Genomic DNA, 25260 nt, shown 5'->3' with positions numbered 1-25260 from the left:
TAAAATGATCAGGGCAGCCAATCAAGTGAAGTAAGGAGAGGGGAGAGGCTGGAGTCAGGGAGATCAGGAGGAGGCTGCTTTGATAGCCAGGCCAGGCTGGGATATGACCAGTGTCTGGACCGGAGTGGTGGCCTTCTCTCCACTGACCTATTGTCCGTCCTCCTTCTGGTCTGGAATTCCCTCCACCTTCCCAGTCATTCATTCATTCATTCATTCATTCAGACACATTTATTGAGTACTTACTGTGTGCAGAGCACTGTATTAAGCTCTTGGGAGAATGCAATACAACAATAAACAAACAAATTCTTTGCCCACAGTGAGCTCACAGTTTAGAGCCAGGGAGATGGGCATTAAAATGAATAAATAGACAAATATGTACAGAAGTGCGACAGGGCTGGAAGTGGGGATGAACAAAGGAAGCAAGTCAGGGCAATGCAGAAGGCATTGGGAGAAGAGGAAGGGGGGCTTAGTCAGGGAAGGTCTCTTGGAGGAGATGTGTCCTCAATAAGAGAATTTTAGAGAAATTCTCTGAATGTGCCCTCAGAGAAGCAGCGTGGCTCAATGGAAAGAGCCCGGACTTGGGAGTCAGAGGTTGTGGGTTCTAATCCCGGATCTGCCACTTGTCAGCTGTGTGACTTTTGGGCAAGTCACTTCACTTCTCTGTGCTTTAGTTACCCCATCTGGAAAATGGGGATTACCACTGTGAGCCCCATATGAGACAACCTGATTACCTTGTATTCCACCGCCCCCCCCCCCCCCACCACCCAGTGCTTGGAATAGGGCTTGGAATAGGGCTTGGCACATAGTAAGCACTTAATAATAATAATAATAATAAGGCGTAGGGCCGAGGGAGAAAGTAATTGTTGGATTTGAGGAGGGAGGGCATTCCAGGCCAGAGGCAGGAAGTGAGTGAGCGGTTGGCTGTGAGATAGACAAGTTGGAGGCCCAGTGAGAAGGCACAGTTCCTCCCCATCCCCAGACCACCACTCTTCCCACTTTCAAAGTCTTCCTCTAATCTCATCTCCAAGAGGCCTTCCCTGACTAAGCCCTTATTTTCCCTATTTACCTTCCCTTCTGTCCCCTTTGCACTTGGATCTGTACCCCTTAAGCACTTGCTATTCACCCCACCTCCAGCCCAGCAGCACTTTTGGACACATCCCTGTACTCGGCCATTGCTCCGATCTGCAGGTCCATCTCCCCCTCTAGACTGTAAGCTCCCTTATGGGCAGTGATTGTGATTACCAGCTGTACTGTACTGTCCTCTCCCAAGCACTTAGCACAGAGTTCTGCACACAATAAGCATTCAGTAAATACCAAACACTGATGGATTGACTGACTGAAAGGAAGGGATGGATTCTGGAAATGTGGAGGGGGAACAGAAAGGATTCGGTGACAGACTAAATGTGGGGGTTGAAAAAGCAAGAGGAGTTAAGGAAAATGGCAAGTTGCAGGTTTGAGAGATGCGGAGATTCGTGGTGTCATTAACTGTGATGGGAGAGTTGAGTGGAAGAGAGGGTTTGGGAGGGTTGAGGATTTTAGTTCTGTACTTGAGCCTGAGGTTTTGGCGGGACATCCAGGTTGAGGAGTCCTGGAGGCAGGAGGAAATGTGAGGCAGTAGAGAAGGAGAGAGATAAGGGCTGGAGAGGGAGAATTGGGAATCATCCATAATAATAATAACAATAATTGTGGTACTTGTTAAGCACTTAGTGCCAGGCACCGTTCTAAGTGCCGGGGTAGATACGAGATAATCGGGTTGGATACGGCCCCTGTCCCACGTGGGACTCACAATCTTCATCCCCATTTTCCAGATGAGGTCACTGAGGTCCAAAGAAGTTAAGTGACTTGCCCAAGGTCACAAAGCAGGCAAGTGGCAGAGTCTGACTCTCAGGCCCATGCTCTATCCAGTAGGCCACACTGTAGAGAGATGGTTGTAGAAGCCGTGAGTTCTCCAAGGGAGTGGGTGTAGATGGAGAAGAGAAGGGGACCCAGAACTGAGCCTTGAGAAACCCTTCCTCACAGCCCAGTGTCAGAGGATGGGAGGCAGAGGAGGAACCCGTGAAAGAGACTGAGAAGTTTATTTAATTTTGTTAATATGTTTTGTTTTGTTCTCTGTCTCCCCCTTCTAGACTGTGAGCCCCCTGTTGGGTAGGGACTGTCTCTATATGTTGCCAACTTGTACTTCCCAAGCGCTTAGTACAGTGCTCTACACACAGTAAGCGCTCAATAAATATGATTGATTGATTGATTGATTCTCTGTGCCTCAACCTCATCTGGAAAATGGGGATTAAGACTGTGAGGCCCCCAGGGGACAACCTGATCTCCTTGTACCTTCCCAGGGCTTAGAACAGTGCTTTGCAAATAGTAAGCACTGGCGGCCAAGGTGGGCGTCGCGATGGTGGCAGGGCGGGGCGGCGCGGTGCGGTGCCCTCATCGTGCTGGGGGGCATGGACTGGGCCGGCAAGACCACCCAGTGCCGGAAGCTGGTGGACGCCCTGGGGGCCAGCAGACAGCCTGCCCACCTCCTCACCTTCCCGGATACAACCTCAGGTTCTCCCCCACCATCCCCCCCGCCCTACTTCCTTCCCCTCCCCACAGCACCTGTATATGTGTTTGTACAGATTGATCACTCTATTGATTTGACTTGTACATATTGACTATTCTATTTTATTTTGTTAATATGTTTTGTTTTGTTGTCCATCCCCCCCTTCTAGACTGTGAGCCGCTGTCGGGTAGGGACAGCGCCTACCTGCCTTACCTCCTTCCCCTCCCCACAGCACCTGTATATATGTATATATGTTTGTGTGTATTTATTACTCCATTTATTTATTTATTTTATTTGTACACATTTATTCTATTTATTTTATTTTGTTAATATGTTTTGTTTTGTTCTCTGTCTCCCCCTTCTTGTTCCGCCGTCGACCCCCGGCCCACGTCATCCCCTTGGCCTGGAATGCCCTCCCTCCCCACATCTGCCAAGCTAGCTCTCTTCCTCCCTTCAAGGCCCTACTGAGAGCTCACCTCCTCCAGGAGGCCTTCCCAGACTGAGCCCCCTCCTTCCTCTCCCCCTCGTTCCCCTCTCCATCCCCACCGTCTTACCTCCTTCCCTTCCCCACAGCACCTGTATATATTTATTACTCCATTTATTTATTTATTTTACTTGTACATATCTATTCTATTTATTTTATTTTGTTAATATGTTTGGTTTTGTTCTCTGTCTCCCCCTTCTAGACTGTGAGCCCACTGTTGGGTAGGAACTGTCTCTATATGTTGCCAACTTGTACTTCCCAAGCGCTTAGTACAGTGCTCTGCACACAGTAAGCACTCAATAAATACGATTGATTGATTGATTGATTGTGAGCCAACTGTTGGGTAGGGACCGTCTCTATATGTTGCCAACTTGTACTTCCCAAGTGCTTAGTACAGTGCGCTGCACACAGTAAGTGCTCAATAAATATGATTGAATGAATGAATGAATGAATAGGGACCATCTCTAGGTGTTGCCAACTTGTACTTCCCAAGCGCTTAGTACAGTGCTCTGCACACAGTAAGCGCTCAATAAATACGATTGAATGAATGAATGAATGAATATTATTATTCCCTTCTAGACTGTGAGCCCATGGTTGGGTAGGGACCGTCTCTATATGTTGCCAACTTGTACTTCCCAAGCGCTTAGTACAGTGTTCTACACACAGTAAGCGCTCAATAAATACGATCGAATGAATGAATGTTGCTTCTCTCTACTGCCCCATGGAGCTACTAGGCTCACAGCTTCTGTGAAGCTGTGCCTCTCTAGCACACCTTCGTGGCACCAGGCGTTGGTCTGGGAGGCTGCCGTTCTCTATCTCCCCATGGTGGTACTAGGGCATTGTTTTATGATGTTGAGACTTTCTACATTCTCTATCTCCGCATGGTGGTACTAGGGCATTGTTTTGTGATGTTGAGACTTTCCATCACCTTCCAGTGGCACTGAGTTTTTTCCCCATGGGGTTTGGGAAGCACTGGCTATGTCCAAGGCAATGAACAAAGCACTAGAATAGTGATAAGGACTTGAGATTGGACACAGTCCAAGTCCCACATGGGGCTCACAATCCCAATCCCCATTTTAAAAGGGAAGTTGCAGCATGGCCTAGTGGAAGGAGCATAGGCCTATAAGTCAGAGGATGTGGGTTCTAATTCCTACTCTGACACATGTCTGCTCAGTGACCTTGGGCATGTCACTTCTTTCCTCTGACGCTCAGTTACCTCATCTGTAAAATGATGATTAAGACTCTGAGCCCCATGTGGGACAGGGACTGTGTCCGAACTGATTACCGTATATAAGAATAATAATAATAATTTTGGTATTTGTTAAGTGCTTACTATGTGCCAAGCACTGTTCTAAGCGCTGGGGGAGATACAAGGTAATCAGGTTGTCCCACATGGGGCTCACAGTCTTAATCCCCATTTTACAGATGAGGTAACTGAGGCCCAGAGAAGTTAAGTGACTTGCCCACTGAGTGTGGCTCAGTGGAAAGAGCCCGGGCTTTGGAGTCAGAGGTCATGGGTTCGAATCCTGGCTCCACCACATGTCTGCTGTGTGACCTTGGGCAAGTTACTTAACTTCTCTGAGCCTCAGTTCCCTCATCTGTAAAATGGGGATTAAGACTGTGAGCCCCACATGGGACAACCTGATCACTTTGTATCCCCCCCAGCGCTTAGAACAGTGCTTTGCACATAGTAAGCGCTTAACAAATGCCAACATTATTATTATTATTATTGCCCAAAGTCACACAGCTGATAAGTGGCGGAGCCGGGATTAGAACCCATGACCTCTGACTCCCAAGCCCATGCTCTTTCCACTGAGCCACTATGCTTCTCTGGGGTATATCTACCCCAGCATTTAAAACAGTGTTTGGCACATAGTAAATGCTTAACAAATACCGCAATAATTATTATGATGATGATTGTTATGATTAATTATTATTATTATTATTTTAGGGATGAGGTAACAGCCTCAGAGAAGTGAAGTGGCTTGCCCAAGGTCACTCAGCAGACAAGTGACAGGGCTTGGATTGGAAGCCAGGACCCTCTGACCCCTAGGCCCGGGCTCTATCCACTAGGCAGCATTACTTCTCCCGCAGATCTTGATTCTGGGAGGCCGCGAATCTCTATCGCCATGTGGTGGCACTGAGATCCTCTACGACCGGCTTACTCCCTGGGCCTCCAACTCGTCTATCTGGCCTCTAACTTCTTTCCTAAGTCCTTCCCCTGGCAATGGAACGCCCTCCCACTCCCTCCACATATAGTTAGACGACCATTTTCCTCCTCTCTAAAGCATTAAGGTCGCAAATCTGTAATTTCTGAATCTGTAATCATATTTATTATAGCTGTAATTTTATTTTTTATATGGATGCCTGTTTACTTGTATTGATATCTATCTCCCACTCTAGCCTGGGAGCTTGTTGTGGGCAGGGATTGTCTCCCTTTTTTGCTGTATCATACTTTCCCAAGCACTTAGAACAGTGCTCTGCACACAGTAAGCGCTCCATAGCTTAGTGGAAAGAGCATGGTGCTGCGGGGTGTCGCTGCCACAGTCTTTTAGACTGTGAGCCCACTGTTGGGTAGGGACTGTCTCTATATGTTGTCATCTTGTACTTCCCAAGCGCTTAGTACAGTGCTCTGCACACAGTAAGCGCTCAATAAATACGATTGATTGATTGATTGACTGTGGAGATCCGTGTCCAAGGAGCGGATGGGACGGATGGATGGTGGGGGGAGGGGGACGAGGAGGAAACAGAGCCCCAGTGATGGTGTTCTGTCCCCTGCCCTGGGCCCTCAGATCATCAGCAAGGACCAGTTCCGGCAGCTGGAGAAGATCAAGACCATCGGCAGCACGTACATGGCGGCATCGGGCCTCAATGACTCCACCTACGACAAGGCAGGGAAGACCCACATCAAGGCCCTGGCCGATTTTGCCATGAAGCTCATGGACCAGATGAAACACATCAACGAGCACTCCTTTAACAACTTCCAGATGAAGATCGGTAACGGCGCAGCCGGGGGCCTGGGGTGGGGTCTTGGGGTGGCAGGGGTCTCAGCATGGGGGCCCGGGGTTGGGGTCTACAGGTCGGGTATTGGGTGGCAGGGGCCTCAGCATGGGGGCCCAGGATGAGGGTCTACAGGTGGGGTCTTGAGGTGGCAGGGGTCTCAGTGAAGGGCCTCGGGATGGCGGGGGGTCTAAAGTTGGGGTCTCAGGTTAGGTCTCGGGGCAGGGCAGCAGGTCTCAGGGCTAGAGGTGCTATAGGTGGGGTATAAGGGGGGGCTTATCCTGTGAACTACAGCCCCCCAAGGGTGGGTTGGGATGGGACGGGGGATGTCTAATTCCCTTGCCACCCCCTCGCAGGGCTGAACATCGGGCCGGTGGTCGCCGGGGTGATCGGGGCGCGGAAGCCCCAGTACGACATTTGGGGAAACACAGTGAATGTGGCCAGCCGCATGGACAGCACCGGCATCCCTAACAGAATCCAGGTCAGTGGGGTCAACCTGTCCAGCCCTCTGCCTCTCACCCCAAATCCTTCCCCCTGCTACCCAGCAGGCCAGCCATTCTGGGCGGGGGTAGTCGTAGTTGGGGATCACTACCCCGCCCGTCCCCCCCAACCCCCGACACCCATACACACACACCAGATGCAATGCACTTAACTAAATGCTTAGGAAAGCCCAGTAGAAGCCCAAGGAGGCGCCCTGCCCACAAGGAACCTCCACTCTAGAGGGGTGGAGGTGGACATAGAAATAGTCACCAGCCAGAAAACAGAATTAATAAGGTAAGTGGTCAGTTGCCCACCTGTAGAGACAACGGTAATGATAATAATAGTAATGAGGCTTGCTAAAAACTTAAATGTGCCAAGCACTGAAGTAAGTGAAGCAGCATGGCCTAGTGGATAAAAAGATTGGGCTTGGGAATCAAAAGGACCTGGGTTCTAATCCTGGGTCCTCCATTTTTCTGCTGTGTGACCTGGGGCAATCTTATTATTATTATTATTAATAGTAATAATAACAATGGTATTTGCTAAGCACTTCCCATGTGTCAAGCACTGTTCTAAGCACTAGGTTAGATACCCGCTAATCAGATTGGACAAGTTCCCTGTCCCACATGGGGCTCCCAGTCTTAATCCCCATTTTACAGATGATAACTGAGGCACAGAGAAGTGACCTGTCCAAGGTCACACAGCAGACAAGTTGCAGAGCGGTATTAGAACCCAGGTTCTTCTGACTCCCAGGCCTGTCCTCTATCCACTAAGCCACGCAGCTTCCACTATGACTCAGTTATCTCATCTGTGAAATGAGGATCAATTCTGTGAGCCCCATGCAGGACAGGGAATGCGTCCAACCTGATTAGTATGTATCTCCTCCAGTGCTTAGTACAGGGCCTGGCACATAGTAAGCGTTTAACGAATACCATAAAAAAAAGGTAGATCGAAGGCAATCTGGCTGGACACACTCCGTGTCCCACGTGGAGCTCACAGTCTTAACGACTCGGGCCTGGGAGTGCCTGCTGTATGACGCTGGGCAAGTCACTTCTCTTCTCTGGGCCTCAGTTTCCTCATCTGCAAAATAGAAATTCTATTCCTTTTCTCCCTTCTACTTACACTGGGAGCCCCAAGTGGGACGTGATGATCTCATACCTACCCTGATGCTTGGCATCCAACAGGTTCTTAACAAATATTGTTATTATTATTATTGGTACTATTTGGCAGTCGGAATTAGAACTCAGGTCCTCAGCCTCCCAGGCCCAGGCTCAGTCCACTAGCCCATCCTGACCCTCCTGGTAGGAAGGGGGGACAGGAGGAAGGTGGGGGGGGCTCTCAGTAAATACATTTAGAAGGGCAAGCAGGGACTGAGGGGGTGATATTGTCGGCAGTGAACTGGAAAGGCGGGTTGGAGGAGGTGGGATCTTATCAACCCATCAGTGGTATTTATCGAGGTCCTGCTGTGTACAGCACACAGTAGGAGCTCAATAAATAGTCCTGGGAGCAGGTGGGAGGGGCCGGAGGGTGGGTTTCAGCGGGATGACCGGTGGCGATGATCAGCGTGGCTCAGTGGAAAGAGCCCGGGCTTTGGAGTCAGAGGTCATGGGTTCAAATCCCGGCTCCACCACTCGTCAGCTGTGTGACTTTAGGCAAGTCACTTCTCTGGGCCTCAGTTACCTCATCTGTAAAATGGGGATTAAGACTGTGAGCCCCACATGGGGCAATCTGATCACCTTGTAAATTCCCCAGCGCTTAGAACAGTGCTCTGCACGTAGTAAGCGCTTAATAAATGCCATTATTGTTATTATTATTATCCGGTCCGGCGCGCCCGCAGGTGACCACGGACATGTACCAGGTGCTGGCGGCCAGTACGTACCAGCTGGAGTACCGCGGCGTGGTCAAGGTCAAGGGCAAAGGGGAGATGATGACGTACTTTCTCAACGGCGGCCCCCAGCCCAGTTAACGGCGGGCCGGCAGGACGCCCCCTCCCCTCCCGCCTCCCTGCCCCCCCGCGCGGCTTCCCCGGGCCGGGGGCCGGGCCGGGCTCTGTCGGCCGCCCCCTCCCCGACCCCGAGCTTTCTGTCAACCAAAGAAGCTTCCGCCGGGACCCCCCAGGATCCAGAACCCCGGGACCCCCCAGGACAGGGGAAGGAGGCGCCCCCCGACCCCTCCCCCGGGTCTCCGCCCGGGAAAGATATTTATTAAGCCGAACCGACACAGCCCCCGCGTTGCCCCGTGCCCCAGGGCTGCCGGCTGGGGAGGGGGCTCCGGGCGGGTGGGTAGGGTCCCCGGGGCCCGGCCCCTCCCCCGAGAAGCCCCTCTCCATCCCCCGCGCTGGGGGCCCGGTGGGCCCAGGGACCCCCGGCCCTAAAACGGGCGGAGCTCAGCGCACAGCGCAGGCCCGGCCGCAACCGCAGTTCCAGGAGGCTGCAGGCTACCGGCGGGACCCCCGGCCCCGGGATCCCGGACCCCAGCCTGGAGAAGGGAGACCGCCACTCTGCCCTGCCCTGGGGGCGGGGGCGCGAAACGCCCCGCCGAGGAAAGAAAAAAGAAAAGAAAAGCTCTATTTTTGTAAGCGACGTGGGGAGGAGGAGCGGGGGTGGTCGCGGGGCTGGGCTCGGGGGGGAGACTTTGCAGACCCTGCCCGGCCTCGTGGTGTGGGTCCGGGCGCTCCAACTCTGACAACTGCGCACGGGAAAACCTTCTGGCCCCCTGGAGCCCCCCTCCAGGTTCCCCCTCCCCCTCCCATCTTTTCCCTATCATTCATTCATTCAATCGTATTTATTGAGCGCTTACTGTGTGCAGAGCACTGTACTAAGCGCTTGGGAAGTACAAGTTGGCAACATCCTCCCCGTGTACTCCTCCTCCCCTTCCATCCGCCTCCCTCCCCCTTTCCCGGGACCCCCGCTCCCTGCCCCCTTCCCCAACTCGTTCACGGTCTCCTTGAGCAAAGCGTGAGGGGGAGGGGGTGACCCGTCCCCTCCCACCCCCTCGGGGGCTGGGCTGGTCCGGGGTCTGCCCGGCGGGGCGGGGGTCGAGGGTCAGAGGTCGGGGGTCGGGCCGGGGGCTGCCCCCGGCGCTCCGGGAGACGCGCTGTGCGCAGTCGGGGTCGCGCCGCGAGGACCCGTTGATAATTTCCCATGGAAATGCAGAAGTCGATTTCACTAATTTAACGATTAAACACTTGCTGGGTAACACGCTCCTGGTTTGATTCGCACCTGCGGCGCCGCCGCCCCGGCTACGGGAAGCTTCTGCCTGCCCGGGACCCCCGCTCCCTCCCCCGGAGGGAGAGCCATCCTCCCGACCCTGGGCTGAGCGCTCTCCGTCCTGCCCGCTGGGAGCAAGGCACTGTATTGGGGGCCAGCTGTGTGCAGAGCACTCTATTGGATGCCTACCGTAGAGAAGCAGCGTGGCTCAGTGGAAAGAGTACGGGCTTTGGAGTCAGAGGTCAGGGGTTCAAATCCCGGCTCCGCCAATTGTCAGCTGGGTGACTTTGGACAAGTCACTTCACTCGAGAAGCAGCGTGGCTCAGTGGAAAGAGTATGGGCTTTGGAGTCAGAGGTCAGGGGTTCAAATCCCGCCTCCGCCAATTGTCAGCTGGGTGACTTTGGGCAAGTCACTTCACTCGAGAAGCAGCATGGTTCAGTGGAAAGAGCCTAGGCTTGGGAGTCAGAGGTCATGGGTTCAAATCCCGGCTCTGCCAATTGCCAGCTGTGTGACTTTGGGCAAGTCACTTAACTTCTCTGGGCCTCAGTTCCCTCAACTGTCAAATGGGGATTAAGACTGTGAGCTCCCCGTGGGACAACCTGATCACCTTGTAACCTTCTTAGTGCTTAGAACAGTGCTTTGCACATAGTAAGCACTTAACAAGTGCCATCATTATTATTCTCTGGGCTTCAGTTCCCTCATCTGCAAAATGGGGATTAAGACTGTGAGCCCCACGTGGGACAACCTGATCACCTTGTATCCCCCCAGCGCTTCGAACAGTGCTTTGCACATAATAAGCGCTTACAAATACCATCATTATTATTGCCCCGCTGTTGGGTAGGGACCGTCTCTATATGTTGCCAACTTGTACTTCCCAAGCGCTTAGTACAGTGCTCTGCACACAGTAAGCACTCAATGAATACGATTGAATGAATGAATGAATTACCATGAGCAGAGCGCTGTACCGAATGCTATGTGCAGAATGCTTTGCAGAATGCAGAACGCTCTACTGGATGCCTTTTCATTCATTCAGTCATATTTATTGAGAGCTTACTATGGGCAGAGCACTGTACTAAGCGCTTTTCTGTACAGAATGCTGTACTGGAAACCCACTGTGTGCATAGTACTTTATAGGATACCTCCTGGCTCCAGAGTAATGTGCTAGATGCCTGTTGACTTCAGAGCACTGTACTTGATACCTGCTGTACTAGGTGCCTCCTGTGTGCAGAATGATGTCACGGGCACCTGCTAACAACAACAACAATAATAATAATAATGATTGAGGTATTTGTTAAACACTTATTATGTGCCACGCACTGGACTAGTAGAATGGGTATTAAGACTCTGAGCCCCATGTGGGACTTTCCTCTTTGCCCTTTCCTCCCCATCCCAACCGCTACCACGTTAGTACGATCACTCATCCTATCCCAACTGGATTACTGCATCAGCTTCCTTTCTGACGTCCCAGCCTCCTGCCTCTCCCAGCTGCCCGAATTGTCTTTCTTCAGAAACGTTCAGGGTATGTCATCCCCCTCCTCAAAAATCTCCAGTGGTTGCCTATCAACCTTCGAATCAAAGAGAAACTCCTCACTATTGGCTTTAAAGCTCTCTACCACTTTGCCCCTTCTTGTCTCACCTCCTTTTTCTCCTTCTACATCCCAGACCGCACCCTCCGCTCCTCTGGTGCTAACCTTCTCACGGTGCCTCCAATCTCGCCTGTCTTGCCGCTGACCCCTGGCCCACGTCCTACCTCTGAATGAATTTTGGTAAAATAAGGTGTGCTTTCGTGGTTCGCATTGTTATAATAATAATAATGGCATTTATTAAGCACTATGTGCAAAGCAATCAATCAATCGTATTTATTGAGCGCTTGCTGTGTGCAGAGCACTGTGCTAAGCACTTGGGAAGTACAAGTTAGCAACATATAGCGACGGTCCCTACCCAACAGTGGGCTCACAGTCTAGAAGGGGGAGACAGAGAACAAAACCAAACATATTAACAAAATAAAATAAATAGCACTGCTCTAAGCGCTGGGGAGGTTACAAGGTGATCGGGTTGTCCCACTGGGGGCTCACAGCCTTAATCCCCATTTTGCAGATGAGGTAACTGAGGCCCAGAGAAGTGAGGTGACTTGGCCAAAGTCACACAGCTGACAATCGGTGGAGTCGGGATTTGAGCCCATGACCTCTGACTCCAAAGCCAGGGCTCTTTCCACTGAGCCACGCTACTTCTCTTATAACATTGTTAGGGTAAAATGGGTTCCAAGTTGCGACATTTTGACTTGAGGTTCAGATCTCGGAAGCTAATTGCGTGTTAAGTCCGCGGACCGACTGGCTGTGAATGTATAATGGAAAGACGTTTGTGGGTGTCTGTCCTTAGTATCTGGAGGTGGCATTGCCGACAGTGAGACGTTGTGCTTGTGTGTCACCGATATATGGTCGTGTTTTTGACAGCTTCGATATTCTGTTTCAGAGCAATAGAAAGACTGTTTCTAAGGTTGCTTACAACTGTGGTAGAAATAAAGGGTTGCATTTCCAGGTTTTTTTTTACCTGTAATCTTTGATCCTTGTTCAGCAAAGAACAGTGTACATATTTACTATTCTGTTTATTTTGTAAATGTTGTCTTGTCTCCCCCCCAGACTGTGAGCCCGTTGTTGGGTAGGAACCGTCTCTGTATGTTGCCAACTTGTACTTCCCAAGCGCTTAGTACAGTGCTGTGCACACAGTAAGCGCTCAATAAATACGATAGAATGAATGAATGGAACGCCCTCCCTCCTCAAATCCACAGGACAATCACTCTCCCCCGCCTTCAAAGCCCTACTGAAGGTGCACCTCCTCCAAGAGGCTTTCCCAGATTAAGTCCCCTTTTCCTCAGCTCCCCCTCCCTTATGCGTCACCTCGACTCTCTCCCTTTGCTCCCGCCCTACAGCACTTACGTATATATGTATATATCTATAATTCTATTTGTTTATATTGATGCCTATTTACTTGTATTGATGTAAACCTGTAAGCCTGTTGTGGGCAGGGATTGTCTCTCTTTATTACTGTATTGTATTTTCCAAGCGCTTAGTACAGTGCTTTGCACACAGTAAGTGCTCAATAAATACGAATGAATGAATGAATGAATGAGGTAGATATAAGATGATCAGGTCAGACACATTCCCTGTCCCACACGGGGATCACAGTCTAAGTAGGATGATTTCTCCATCCTTATTGCCACCCATGCCCATCGCCTTCTCCAGTTGTTCTAGAGGTTTAACTTCCTCCTCAAAACCCCTTTTCCCTCCACTTCCCCCATTCCTTGCCCCTAATGACCTGGCCACCTACTTTATTGAGAAAATTGACACGATCAGGTGTGATCTCCCTAAAATCTCCCTGCGCCCTACTCTAGTCTCTCCTTACTCCTGCCCCTTCAACTCTCCCATCTTTCCCAGCAGTATCTCTAGAGGAGATCACCTGCCTTCTCTCAAAAATCCACCCCCTCCGCCTGCATATCCACCCCCATTCCTTCACACTATATCAAAACACTTGCCTCTTCCTTTCTTCCCTCCCTAACATCTCTGACTGTTCACTCTTCAGTGGCTTCTTCCCCTCTCTTTTCAAACATGCCCATGTCTCCCCTATCATAAAAAAAACCCTCCCTTGACCCCTCGGCTCCCTCCGGGTATTGCCTTGTCTCCCCTCTACAATTCCTCTCCAAACTCCTTGAGTGAGTTGTCTACGCCCACTTTCTCAAGTTCCTCTCCTCCAATTCACTCCTTGAGCCTCTCCCATCTGGCTTCCGTCCTCTTCACTCCACAGATACCACCCTCTCAAAAGTCCTTCTTGCTAAATTCAGTGGCCTCTACATCCTCCTCGACCTCTGAGTTGCCTTTGACACTGCCGACCACCCTATTCTCCTGAAAATACTGTCCAAACTCAACTTCACTGACACTGTCTTCTCCTGGTTCTCCTCCTATCTCTCTGGTTGCTCATTCTCAGTCTGTTTCACAGGCTCCTCCTCTGCCTCCCACCCCCTAACTGTGGGGGCCCCTCACGGTTCAGTTCTGGGTCGCCTTCTATTCTCCATCTACACCCACTCCTTGGAGAACTCATTCGTTCCCATGGCTTCAACTTCCACCTCTATGCAGATGATACCCAAATCTACATCTCCAGCCCTAATCTCCTTCCCTCTCTGCAGTCTTGCATTTTCTCCTGCCTTCTAAACATCTCTACTTGGATGTCCTCCCATCACCTCAAACTTAATATGTCTAAAACTGAACTTTTTATCTTTCCAACCAAACCCTTTTCTCCCCCTAACTTTCCCATCTCTCTAAATGGCACCATTCATTCATTCATTCATTCATTCAATTTTACTTTTTGAGCACTTACTGTGTGCAGGGCACTGTACTAAGTGCTTGGAAGGGTACAATACAACAATAAACAGACACATTCCCTGATCACAATGAGCTTACAGTCTAGAGGGGGGAACACATTAATTAAATTACAGTTATTTACATAAGTGCTGGTGGACTGGGAAGGGGGATGAACAAAAGGAGCAAGTCAGGGCAACACAGAAGAGAGTGAGAGAAGAAGAAAGGGGAACTTAGGGAAAGCGTCTTGGAGGAGATGAGCCCTCAATAAGTCTTTGAAGCAGGGGAGAGTAATTGTCAAATTTGAGGAGGGAGGGCTTTCCAGGCCAGAGGCAGGACATGGGCCAGGGGTTGGTGGTGATATAGATGAGATGGAGGCACAGTAAGGAGGTTAGCATTAGAGGAGGAAATTGTGTGGGCTGGGTTGAAGTAGGACAGTAGTGAGGTGAGGTGAGGTAGGTGGGGGCAAGGTGAATGAGTGCTTTAAAACCTAATGTAGAGGAGCTTTTGTTTGATGCAAAGGTAGATGGGCAACCACTGGAGTTTCTTGAGGAGTGGGGAAACATGGCCTGAAGGTTTTTTTGTAGAAAAATGATCTGGGCATCAGAGTGAAGTATGGACTGGAGTGGAAAGAGACAAGAGGCTGGGAGGTCAGCAAGGAAGCTTGATGCAGTAATCCCAAGTAGGATGAGTGTTTGTATTAACATGGTAGCAGTTTGGATGGTGAGGAAAGGGCAGATTTTAGTGATGTTGAGAAGTTGGAAACGACAGGATTTAGTGATGGATTGAAAATGTGGATTGACTGAGAGAGAGGAGTCAAGAGTAACATCAAGGTTACGGGCTTGTGAGACTAGAAGGAAGGTGGTGCCGTCTATCTATTGTGATGGGAAAGTCAGGGAGAGGACAGGGTTTGGGTGGGAAGATAAAGCATTCAGTTTTGGACATGTTAAATTTGAGGTGACAGGAGGACATCCAAGTAGAGATGTCTTGAAGGCAAGAGGAAATGCAAGACTGCGGAGAGAGAGAGAGAGAGATCAAGGCTGGAGATGTGGATTTGGTTATCATCCACATAGAGGTGGTAGTTGAAGCCATGGGAGTGAATGAGTTCTCCAAGGGAGTAGGTGTAGATGGAGAATAGACAGGGACCCAGAATTGAACCCTGAGGGACTCCCACGGTTAAGAGGTGAGAGGCAGAGGAGAAGCTAGTGAAGGGGACTGAGAATGAATGGCCAGAGAGATAAGATCTCTCTCTCCCTCTCTCCAGTCTCACATTTCCTTCTGAAGGCACATCTCCTCCAAGAGGCCTTCCCATCTTAAGGCCCCACTTTCCTTTTCTCCCACTCCCTTCTGTTTCACCCTGACTTGCTCCCTTTTTTTTCCCCACTCTCAGCCCCACAGCTCTTATGTACATATATGTAATGTATAAATTTGTATCGCTGTCTATTTCCCCAGCTCTAGACTGCAAGCTCGTTGTGGGCAGGGAATGTGTTTTTTTATTGTTGGATTGTACTCTTACAAGCACTTAGTACAATGCTTGGCACACAGTAAGCTCTCAATAAATACTACTGCATGAATGAATGAATGAGGTGACCCAAGAGAGGACAGTGTCAGTGAAGCCGAGGTTGGATAATTTTCCAGGAGAAGGAGGTGGTCTACAGTGTTGAAGTTAGCTGAGAGGTCAAGGAGGATTAGGATGGAGTAGAGGCCAGCGGATTTGGCAAGAAGGAGGAGAGTGATTTCTGTGGAGTGAAGGGGATGGAAGCCAGATCCATTACCATCTTTCCTGTCTCTCAAGCCTGTAACCTTGGTATTATCCTCGACTCCTTGCTCTCATTCAATCCACATATTCAATCCATCACTAAATCCTGTCAATTCCGCCTTCACAACATAACTAAAATCTGCCCTTTCCTTTCCATCCAAACTGCTACCATGTAAATCCAAGCACTATCCCATCCCATCGTGATTACAGTATCTGCCGCCTTGCTGACCTCCCTGCCTCCTGTTTCTCCCCACTCCAGGTCATACTTCAGTCTGCTGCCCGGATCATTTTTCTACAGAAGCGTTTAGGCTATGTTTCCCCACTCCTCAAGAACCTCCAATGGTTTTCCACCCACCTCTGCATCAAACAGGAACTCCTCACCATTGGCTTTACAGAACTCCATCACCTTGCCCCCTCCTCCCTCACCTCCTTGCACTCTTATTACAACCAATCCACATACTTCACTCCTTTAATGCTAACCTTCTCACTGTACCTCGAAAATAATAATAATGATGATTGTATTTGTTAAGTGCTTACTATGTGCCAGGCACTGTTATAAGCACTGGGGTAGATACAAGGTCATCAGGTTGTCCCACAAGGGGCTCACAGTCTTAATCCCCATTTTACAGATGAGGTAACTGAGGCACAGAGAAGTGAAGTGACTCACCTAAGATCACACAGGGGACAAGTGGTGGATCTGGGATTAGAACCCAGGACCTTCTGACTCCCAGGCTCGTGCTCTATCCACTAAGCTATGATGTGCCTGGCGGTGTTTTCTATTTTGCCTTCTTGTCTCTTTCTGTGTGAAGCTTTTGTTCAAAAGGAGTCACTCCTTTCCTCACAGCATTGTACCATGCTTTCATCAGCAATGGACTCTTCATTGTTCTTTGGGATGCAGCCTTGTCTGAGGCACTAGGGAGGAACAAAGTGGGGAGGGAGGGGGGAAGAGGGAATAGAGGAGGATGAGGATGAGGAGAAGGATGCATGGTCCCCACTCTCAAGGAGCTGCCAGTCTGATGCTAGGTTCCTGTCGGCGATGGGGATGCCTCAGTCATGGCTGCAGTCAGTTCTCTTTGAAGATGGTGGTGATGATCAATCAATCAATCAATCGTATTTATTGAGCGCTTACTATGTGCAGAGCACTGTACTAAGCGCTTGGGAAGTACAAATTGGCAACACATAGAGACAGTCCCTACCCAACAGTGGGCTCACAGTCTAAAAGGGGGAGACAGAGAACAGAACCAAACATACCAACAAAATAAAATAAATAGGATAGAAATGTACAAGTAAGATAAATAAATAAATAGAGTAATAAATATGTACAACCATATATACATATATACAGGTGCTGTGGGGAAGGGAAGGAGGTAAGATGGGGGGATGGAGAGGGGGACGAGGGGGAGAGGAAGGAAGGGGCTCAGTCTGGGAAGGCCTCCTGGAGGAGGTGAGCTCTCAGCAGGGCCTTGAAGGGAGGAAGAGAGCTAGCTTGGCGGAGGGGCAGAGGGAGGGCATTCCAGGCCCGGGGGATGACGTGGGCCGGGGATCGACGGCGGGAGAGGCGAGAACGAGGTACAGTGAGGAGATTAGCGGTGGAGGAGCGGAGGGTGCGGGCTGGGCAGTAGAAGGAGAGAAGGGAGGTGAGGTAGGAGGGGGCAAGGTGATGGACAGCCTTGAAGCCCAGGGTGAGGAGTTTCTGCCTGATGCGCAGATTGATTGGTAGCCACTGGAGATTTTTGAGGAGGGGAGTAATATGCCCAGAGCGTTTCTGGACAAAGATAATCCGGGCAGCAGCATGAAGTATGGATTGAAGTGGAGAGAGACACGAGGATGGGAGATCAGAGAGAAGGCTGGTGCAGTAGTCCAGACGGGATAGGATGAGAGCTTGAATGAGCAGGGTAGCAGTTTGGATGGAGAGGAAAGGGCGGATCTTGGCAATGTTGTGGAGCTGAGACCGGCAGGTTTTGGTGACGGCTTGGATGTGAGGGGTGAAAGAGCGGAGTCGAGGATGACACCAAGGTTGCGGGCTTGTGAGACGGGAAGGATGGTAGTGCCGTCAACAGAGATGGGAAAGTCAGGTAGAGGACAAGGTTTGGGAGGGAAGACAAGGAGCTCAGTCTTCGACATGTTGAGCTTTAGGTGGCGGGCGGACATCCAGATGGAGATGTCCTGAAGGCAGGAGGAGATGCGAGCCTGGAGGGAGGGGGAGAGAGCAGGGGCAGAGATGGAGATCTGGGTGTCATCAGCGTAGAGATGATAGTTGAAGCCGTGGGAGCGAATGAGGTCACCAAGGGAGTGAGTGTAGATTGAGAACAGAAGGGGACCAAGCACTGAACCTTGGGGAACCCCCACAGTAAGAGGATGGGAGGGGGAGGAGGAGCCTGCAAAAGAGACTGAGAAAGAACGACCGGAGAGATAAGAGGAGAACCAGGAGAGGACGGAGTCTGTGAAGCCAAGGTCAGATAGCGTGTTGAGGAGAAGGGGGTGGTCCACAGTGTCAAAGGCAGCTGAGAGGTCGAGGAGGATTAGGACAGAATATGAGCCGTTGGATTTGGCAAGCAGGAGGTCATTGGTGACCTTTGAGAGGGCAGTTTCCGTGGAATGAAGGGGACGGAAGCCAGACTGGAGGGGGTCGAGGAGAGAGTTGTTGTTGAGGAATTCTAGGCAGCGCGTGTAGACAACTCGTAGATGATGGCATCTCTGAGGTCCTGGACATCTCCTCAGTGGTCCATGGGGGGGTGGAAGAGGCTACATAGGTCTGAAGACTTTCACATCTTTCATGGCCCTGATTTCTAGGGTGACTTTCCCTCTCCACATCCTTGCTCCCCCTTTTTTAAAAATGGTATTTGTTAAGCACTTACTATGTGCCAGGCACTGTCCTAAGCACTGGGACAGAAACAAAGTTTCACACAGTCCATATCCCACATAGGGCTCACGGTCTTAATCCCCGTTTTACGGATGAAGTAACTGAAGCACAGAGAAGTGGAAGAACAACTTAAAATGTGAAGAACAGCTAGGTATATGGAGAGGAGGAAATAGAGACAGCAGGAATAGGCAACTTGCTGGAGGAGTTTGGAGAAGAATGGTAGGAGGGAGATGGGGCGATAACAGCGCCTTAGAGAAGCAGTGTGGCTCAGTGGAAAGAGCCCGGACTTTGGAGTCAGAGGTCATGGGTTCAAACCCCGGCTCCGCCAACTGTCAGCTGTGTGACTTTGGGCAAGTCACTTAACTTCTCTGTGCCTCAGTTCCCTCATCTGTAAAATGGGGATTAAGACTGAGCCCCCTGTGGGACAACCTGATCTCCTTTAACCTCCCCAGCGCTTAGAACAGTGCTTTGCACATAGTAAGCGCTTAATAAATGCCATTATTATTATTATTATTATTAACAGGAGGGAGCCGTGGGGTCGAGGGAGGATTTTTATAGGCCAGGAGAAACATGAGCTGTTTGAAAGCCTTGGGGAAGAGGCCCAAAATCACACAGCAGACGAGTGGTGGAGTCAGGATTAGAACCCAGGTGTTCTGACTACCAGGGCCCATGCTCTATCCACTAGGCCAAGTTACTTACCTGCTTGACTTTCTACAATCTCTCTGTGCCCTCTTCACTCTACTGAGACCACAGCCCACAAGGTCACCAATTCCTCCTTGCCAAATCTAATGGATGGGTGCCAAATCTTGGCTGGAAGGCTCAAAAAGGGGTGGAGATGGGAAAAGGTTGGAGGAGCAAGAGCTCCTCTCCTGCAGGCTTGAAGGAGGGCAGGCACTGCAGTAGGCACTCGGACTCACTAAAGACATGTATCACACTTCCATGCCACTTGTGGGGCCCATGGATCTGTCCAAAGGTGCCCAAATTTCAGCCCATGTCTTGGGGCTCCACCTACATGGACCAGGGCTAAACTTTGGCCAGTTTTGACAAATCAGAAGTCCTGTTTCCCATATACCAATAATTCCAGCATTCATCTTGGCTACTGCTAGGGAAGTCAGTTCAATCAATCAATCAATGGTATTTATTGAGCGCTCACTGTGTACAGAGCACTGTACTAAGCACCTGGGAGAGTTCAATATGACAGAGTTGGCAGATACGTTCCCTATCAGTTGATAAAGTTCTCAACTGTTGAAGCAGCATGGCCTAATGGATAGAGCACAGGCTTGGGAGTCAGAAGGACCCGAGTTCTAATCCCAGCTCCACCACTTGTGGGCTGTGTGACCTTGGGTAAGTCACTTCACTTCTCTGTGCCTCAGTTCCCTCATCTGTAAAATGGGAATTAAGACTGTAAGCCCCATGTTGGGTAGGGACTGTGACCAACCTGATTTGCCTATATCTAGTACAGTGCTTGGCACATAGTAAGCACTTAAATACCACTATTATTACCATTAACTGTGCACAACAATTATTTTCCTTTTGGCCAAGAGAGGTAAGAACTGTGCCCTGTGCCTCCCTGCACAGAGGGTGATGATCAGGCCAACACAGATATCTGCCTCCACTTCCCCCAAGGCTTTCCATCACCTCGCCCCCTCCTACCCCACCTCCCTTCTCTCCTTCTACAGCCCAGCCCGCACCCTCCACTCCTCTGCTGCTAACCTCCTCACTGTGCCTAGTTCTCACCTGTCCCACCATCGACCCCTGGCCCATGTCCTTCCCCTGGCCTGGAATGCCCTCCCTCCACACATCCGCCAAGCTAGCTGTCTTCCTCCCTTCAAAGCCCTACTGAGAGCTCACCTTCTCCAGGAGGCCTTTCCAGACTGAGCCCCCCTTTTCCTCTTCTCCTCCCCATCACCCCCCCGCCCTACCTCCTTCCCCTCCCCACAGCACTTGTATATATTTGTACAGATTTATTACTCTATTTTACTTGTACATATTTACTACTCTATTTTATTAATGATGTGCATATAGCTATAATTCTATTTATTCTAACAGTTTTGACACCTGTCTACATGTTTTGTTTTGTTGTTTCTCCCCCTTCTAGACTGTGAGCCCGTTGTTGGGTCAGGACCGTCTCTATATGTTGCTGACTTGTACTTCCCAAGTGCTTAGTACAGTGCTCTGCACACAGTAAGTGCTCAATAAATACGATTGAATGAATGAATGAAAATCTACTCCATCCCAATCCTTCTCGACCTCTTGGCTGCCTTCAACACTGTGGACCACCCCCTTGTCCTGGAAACATTATCCAACCTCAGCTTCACTGACACTGTCCTCTCCTGGTTCTCCTTTATCTCTCTGGCTGCTCATTCTTAGTCTCTTCGTAGCCTCCTCCTTTGCCTCCCACTCCCTAACTGGAGGGGTGTCCCTCAAAGTTCAGTTCTGGGTCACCTTCTACACCCACTTTTCTGGAAAACTCATTTGCTCCCACAGATTCAACTACCATCTCTAAATGGATGACTTCCAAATCTCCCTCTCTAGCCCCAAAACCCCTCCCTTTTTTTAAAAAATATATTTGTTAAGTGCTTACTATATGCTTGGTACTGTACTAAGTGCTGGCATAGATACAAGATAATCAGGTTGCACACAGTCCTTGTCCTACATGGGGCTCACAGTCTTATTCCCCATTTTACATAAGAGGTAACTGATGCACAGAAAATCAATCAATCAATCAGTTGTATTTATTGAGTGCTTACTGTGTACTGAGCACTGTACTAAGTGCTTGGGAAGTACAAGTTGGCAACATATAGAGACGGTCCCTACCCAACAGTGGGCTCACAGTCTAGAAGGGGGAGACAGAGAACAAAACAAAACATATTAACAAAAAAAAATAAATAGAATAGATATGTACAAGTAAAATAAATAAATAATGTAATAAATACGTACAAACATATATACATATATACAGGTGCTGTGGGGAAGGGAAGGAGGTAAGGTGGGGGGGATAGAGGGGGAGAGGAAGGAGGGGGCTCAGTCTGGGAAGGCCTCCTGGAGGAGGTTAGCTCTCAGTAGGGCCTTGAAGGGAGGAAGAGAGCTAGCTTGGCAGATGAGCAGAGGGAGGGCATTCCAGGCCCAGGGGATGACGTGGGCCGGGGGTCGATGGCGGGACAGGCGAGAATGAGCCACGGTGAGGAGATTAGCGGCAGAGGAGCAGAGGGTGTGGGCTGGACTATAGAAGGAGAAAAGGGAGGTGAGGTGGGGGGGAGAGGTAATGGAGAGACTTGAAGCCCAGGGTGAGGAGTTTCTGCCTGATGCGTAGGTTGATTGGTAGCCACTGGAGATTTTTGAGGAGGGGGGTAACATGCCCAGAGCGTTTCTGGACAAAGACAATCCGGGCAGCGGCGTGAAGTATGGATTGAAGTGGGGAGAGACAAGAGGATGGGATATCAGAGAGGAGGCTGGTACAGTAGTCCAGATGGGATAGGATGAGAGCTTGAACGAGCAGGGTAGCATTTGGATGGAGAGGAAAGGGCGGATCTTGGCAATGTTGCGGAGCTGAGACTGGCAGGTTTTGCTCACGGCTTGGATGTGAGGGGTGAACAAGACAGCGGAGTCGAGGATGACACCAAGGTTGCGGGCTTGTGAGACGGGAAGGATGGTAGTGCCGCCAACAGTGATGGGAAAGTCAGGGAGAGGGCAGGGTTTGGGAGGGAAGACAAGGAGTTGAGTCTTGGACATGTTGAGTTTTAGGTGGCGGGCAGACATCCAGATGGAGATATCCTGAAGGCAGGAGGAAATGCGAGCCTGGAGGGAGGGGGAGAGAGCAGGGGCAGAGATGTAGATTTGGGTGTCATCCACGTAGAGATGATAGTTGAAGCCGTGGGAGTGAATGAGGTCACCAAGGGAGTGAGTGTAGATAGAGAACAGAAGGGGACCAAGAATTGAACCTTGAGGAACCCCCACAGTAAGGGGATGGGAGGGGGAGGAGGAGCCTGCAAAAGAGACTGAGAATGAATGGCCGGAGAGATGAGGAAAACCAGGAGAGGACGGAGTCTGTGAAGCCACGGTTGGATAGCGTGTTGAGGAGAAGGGGGTGGTCCACAGTGTCGAAGGCAACTGAGAGGTCGAGGAGGATTAGGATAGAGTAGGAGCCGTTGGATTTGGCAAGCAGGAGGTCATTGGTGACCTTTGAGAGGGCAGTTTCCATGGAATGTAGGGGATGGAAGCCAGACTGGAGGGGGTCGAGGAGAGAGTTGGTGTTGAGGAATTCGAGGCAGCACGTGTAGATGACTCGTTCAAGGAGTTTGGAAAGGAATGGTAGGAGGGAGATGGGGCAATAACTAGAAGGTGAGGTGGGGTCTGCACATCTGCCATGTCTGCTCTGTTACCTTGGACAAGTCACTTAACTTCTCTGTGCCTCAGTTCCCTCATCCGTAAAATTGGAATCAAGATTTTAAGCCCCATGTGGGACTGGGACTGTGTCCAGACCTTGAATCTATCCCAGTGTTTAGTACAATGCCTGCACATTTAGAACGTGAGCCCACTGTTGTGTAGGGACTGTCTCTATATGTTGCCAACTTGTACTTCCCAAGCGCTTAGTACCGTGCTCTGCACACAGTAAGCGCTCAATAAATACGATAGATTGATTGCACATAGTAAGTGCTTAACACGTGGGACAACCTGATCACCTTGTATCCCCCCCAGCGCTTAGAACCGTGTTTTGCACATAGTAACCACTCAATAAAGATAATTGATTAACAAATATCATTAAGAGAGAGAGAAAGAAGAGGGTGGGGAGGGAGAAAGAGAATCTGTTTCCCCAGACTGGCAGGCTCTTGAGGGCAAGGACCTTGTCTCTTGTCCTACCTCTGTCCCTCCCTCAGCACCGGGGTGGGGGCTGGGGGGGGGAAGGCACACAGAGAGAGACAGAGAGACAAACCGACGGACTAAATACTGTGTCGCCATCCCTCCCTCAGTGTCCAGGAGAGAGAGACAGAGACAGAGTCAGTCCTGTCTCCCTGTCAGACTGGCAGGCCTTCAAGGGCAGAGTCTGTCTCTTGTCCTCCCTCTGTCCCCCTCTCAGCAAGCAGGAGAGACAGATAAAGTCCTGTCTCCCCACCAGACCGACAGGACCTCCAGGGCGGGGACTACACTTCTTGTTGCCTCTCCCTCTCCCTTCCTTCTCCTCCCCCTCCCCCCCCCCACCCGCATTGCCCAGGAGAGAGAGAGAAGCTCTGATAGTTATCATTCAATAGATATTCTGATCAATGGCTGAGGCTGCCCCGCAGGGGAAAGCATAGTGTTCCTGGTCTAGCATTCGATGAATACTATTGATTCATTGGGAGATCTGAGAGGAAAGGTATGAGGTGGAGAGATTGAGAGCCTTAAAGCCAATGATGAGGAGTTTGATGGGAGCTGGATTGACCCTCCCTTGACCCCACAGCTCTCTCTAGTTATCACCCCATCTTCCTCCTACCTTTCCTCTCCAAACTCCTTGAGTGAGTCATCTACACCCGCTGTCTCAAATTCCTCTTCTCCAACTCTCTCCTGTACCCCTCTAATCTCCCTTCTGTCTCCTTCTCAAACAGCCCTCTCAAACGTCACCAATGATCTCCTTTAGCCAAATCCAATGGCTCACTTCTACTCCATCCTAATCCTCCTCGACCTCTCAGCTACCTTTGACATTGTAGATCATCCACTTCACCTGGATACGTTATCCAACCTTGGCTTCACTGTTTCTGTCCTCTCCTATCTCTCTGGCAGCTCATTCTCAGTCTCTTTCACAGGCTCCTCCTCCTCCTATCCCCTAACTGTGGGGGTCCCTCAAGGTTCAGTTCTCAGTCCCCTTCTACTCTCCATTTACTCATTCCCTTGGAGAATTCATTCGCTCCCACAGCTTCAACTATCATCTCTATGCGGATGACACCCAAATCTACAACTCCTCCCCTGATCTCTCCCCCTGTCTCTAGGCTCACATCTCCTGCCTTCAAGACATCTCTACTTGGATGTCCTCCTGTCACCTCAAACTTAACATGCCCAAAACAGAGCTCCTGATCTTCCCTCTCAAATTCCGTCCTCTCCCGAACTTTCCCATCACTGTATGCAGCACAACCATTCTTCCCGTTTCACAAAACTGAAACCTTGGTGTCATCCTTGACTCCGCTGTCTCATTCAACCCACATATTCAATCCGTAACCAATTCCTGTCGGTCTCACAGTGCTCTGCACAGAGTGTTCAATAACTATGATTGAATGAACGACTGGCAATCACTGAAGGGTCTTGACCACTCGGAGGGTTGCACCTGGAGAGTTTCCAGTATTGTACCAGTCTCAACTGCGGAAGAGTGAAGCAGAGGCCTACCTATTCCATTCCTAGCTTGGCCAGTGGCTAGCGAGTGGAAGGCAATCTGCTAAAAGTCAAAACTCTCCTGTGTTGGGCAGCAGGGGAATGGGAGAGAACTGAGGGCCGAGACTCAAGTTGACCACTCAGAAGGAGACAATAGTAAACCACTTCTGGATTTTTTACTAAGAAAACTCTATGGATCCACTTCCAGAACGATTGCAGGAGGAGAGGTATTCT

At 50.3% G+C, this 25260-nt stretch overlaps 1 protein-coding gene across 1 annotated transcript in view; it reads left to right on the top strand.

Moving 5' to 3' along the window:
* Window positions 1-8763, top strand: part of ADCY5 (adenylate cyclase 5) — a 72535-nt gene extending 63772 nt beyond the window's left edge. The window contains exons 20-22 of the mRNA XM_038751371.1: window positions 5819-6023; window positions 6383-6507; window positions 8341-8763. Of these exons, the coding sequence (XP_038607299.1) occupies window positions 5819-6023; window positions 6383-6507; window positions 8341-8469 (459 nt within the window). The 3' untranslated portion in view covers window positions 8470-8763. The remainder of the gene's footprint in view (window positions 1-5818; window positions 6024-6382; window positions 6508-8340) is intronic.
* The last annotated feature ends 16497 nt before the right edge of the window (window positions 8764-25260 follow it).

This window comes from Tachyglossus aculeatus, chromosome 1 (assembly GCF_015852505.1).
Source record: "Tachyglossus aculeatus isolate mTacAcu1 chromosome 1, mTacAcu1.pri, whole genome shotgun sequence".
Classification (NCBI taxonomy): domain Eukaryota; kingdom Metazoa; phylum Chordata; class Mammalia; order Monotremata; family Tachyglossidae; genus Tachyglossus; species Tachyglossus aculeatus.
This window is presented reverse-complemented; position numbering and strand designations above follow the sequence as displayed.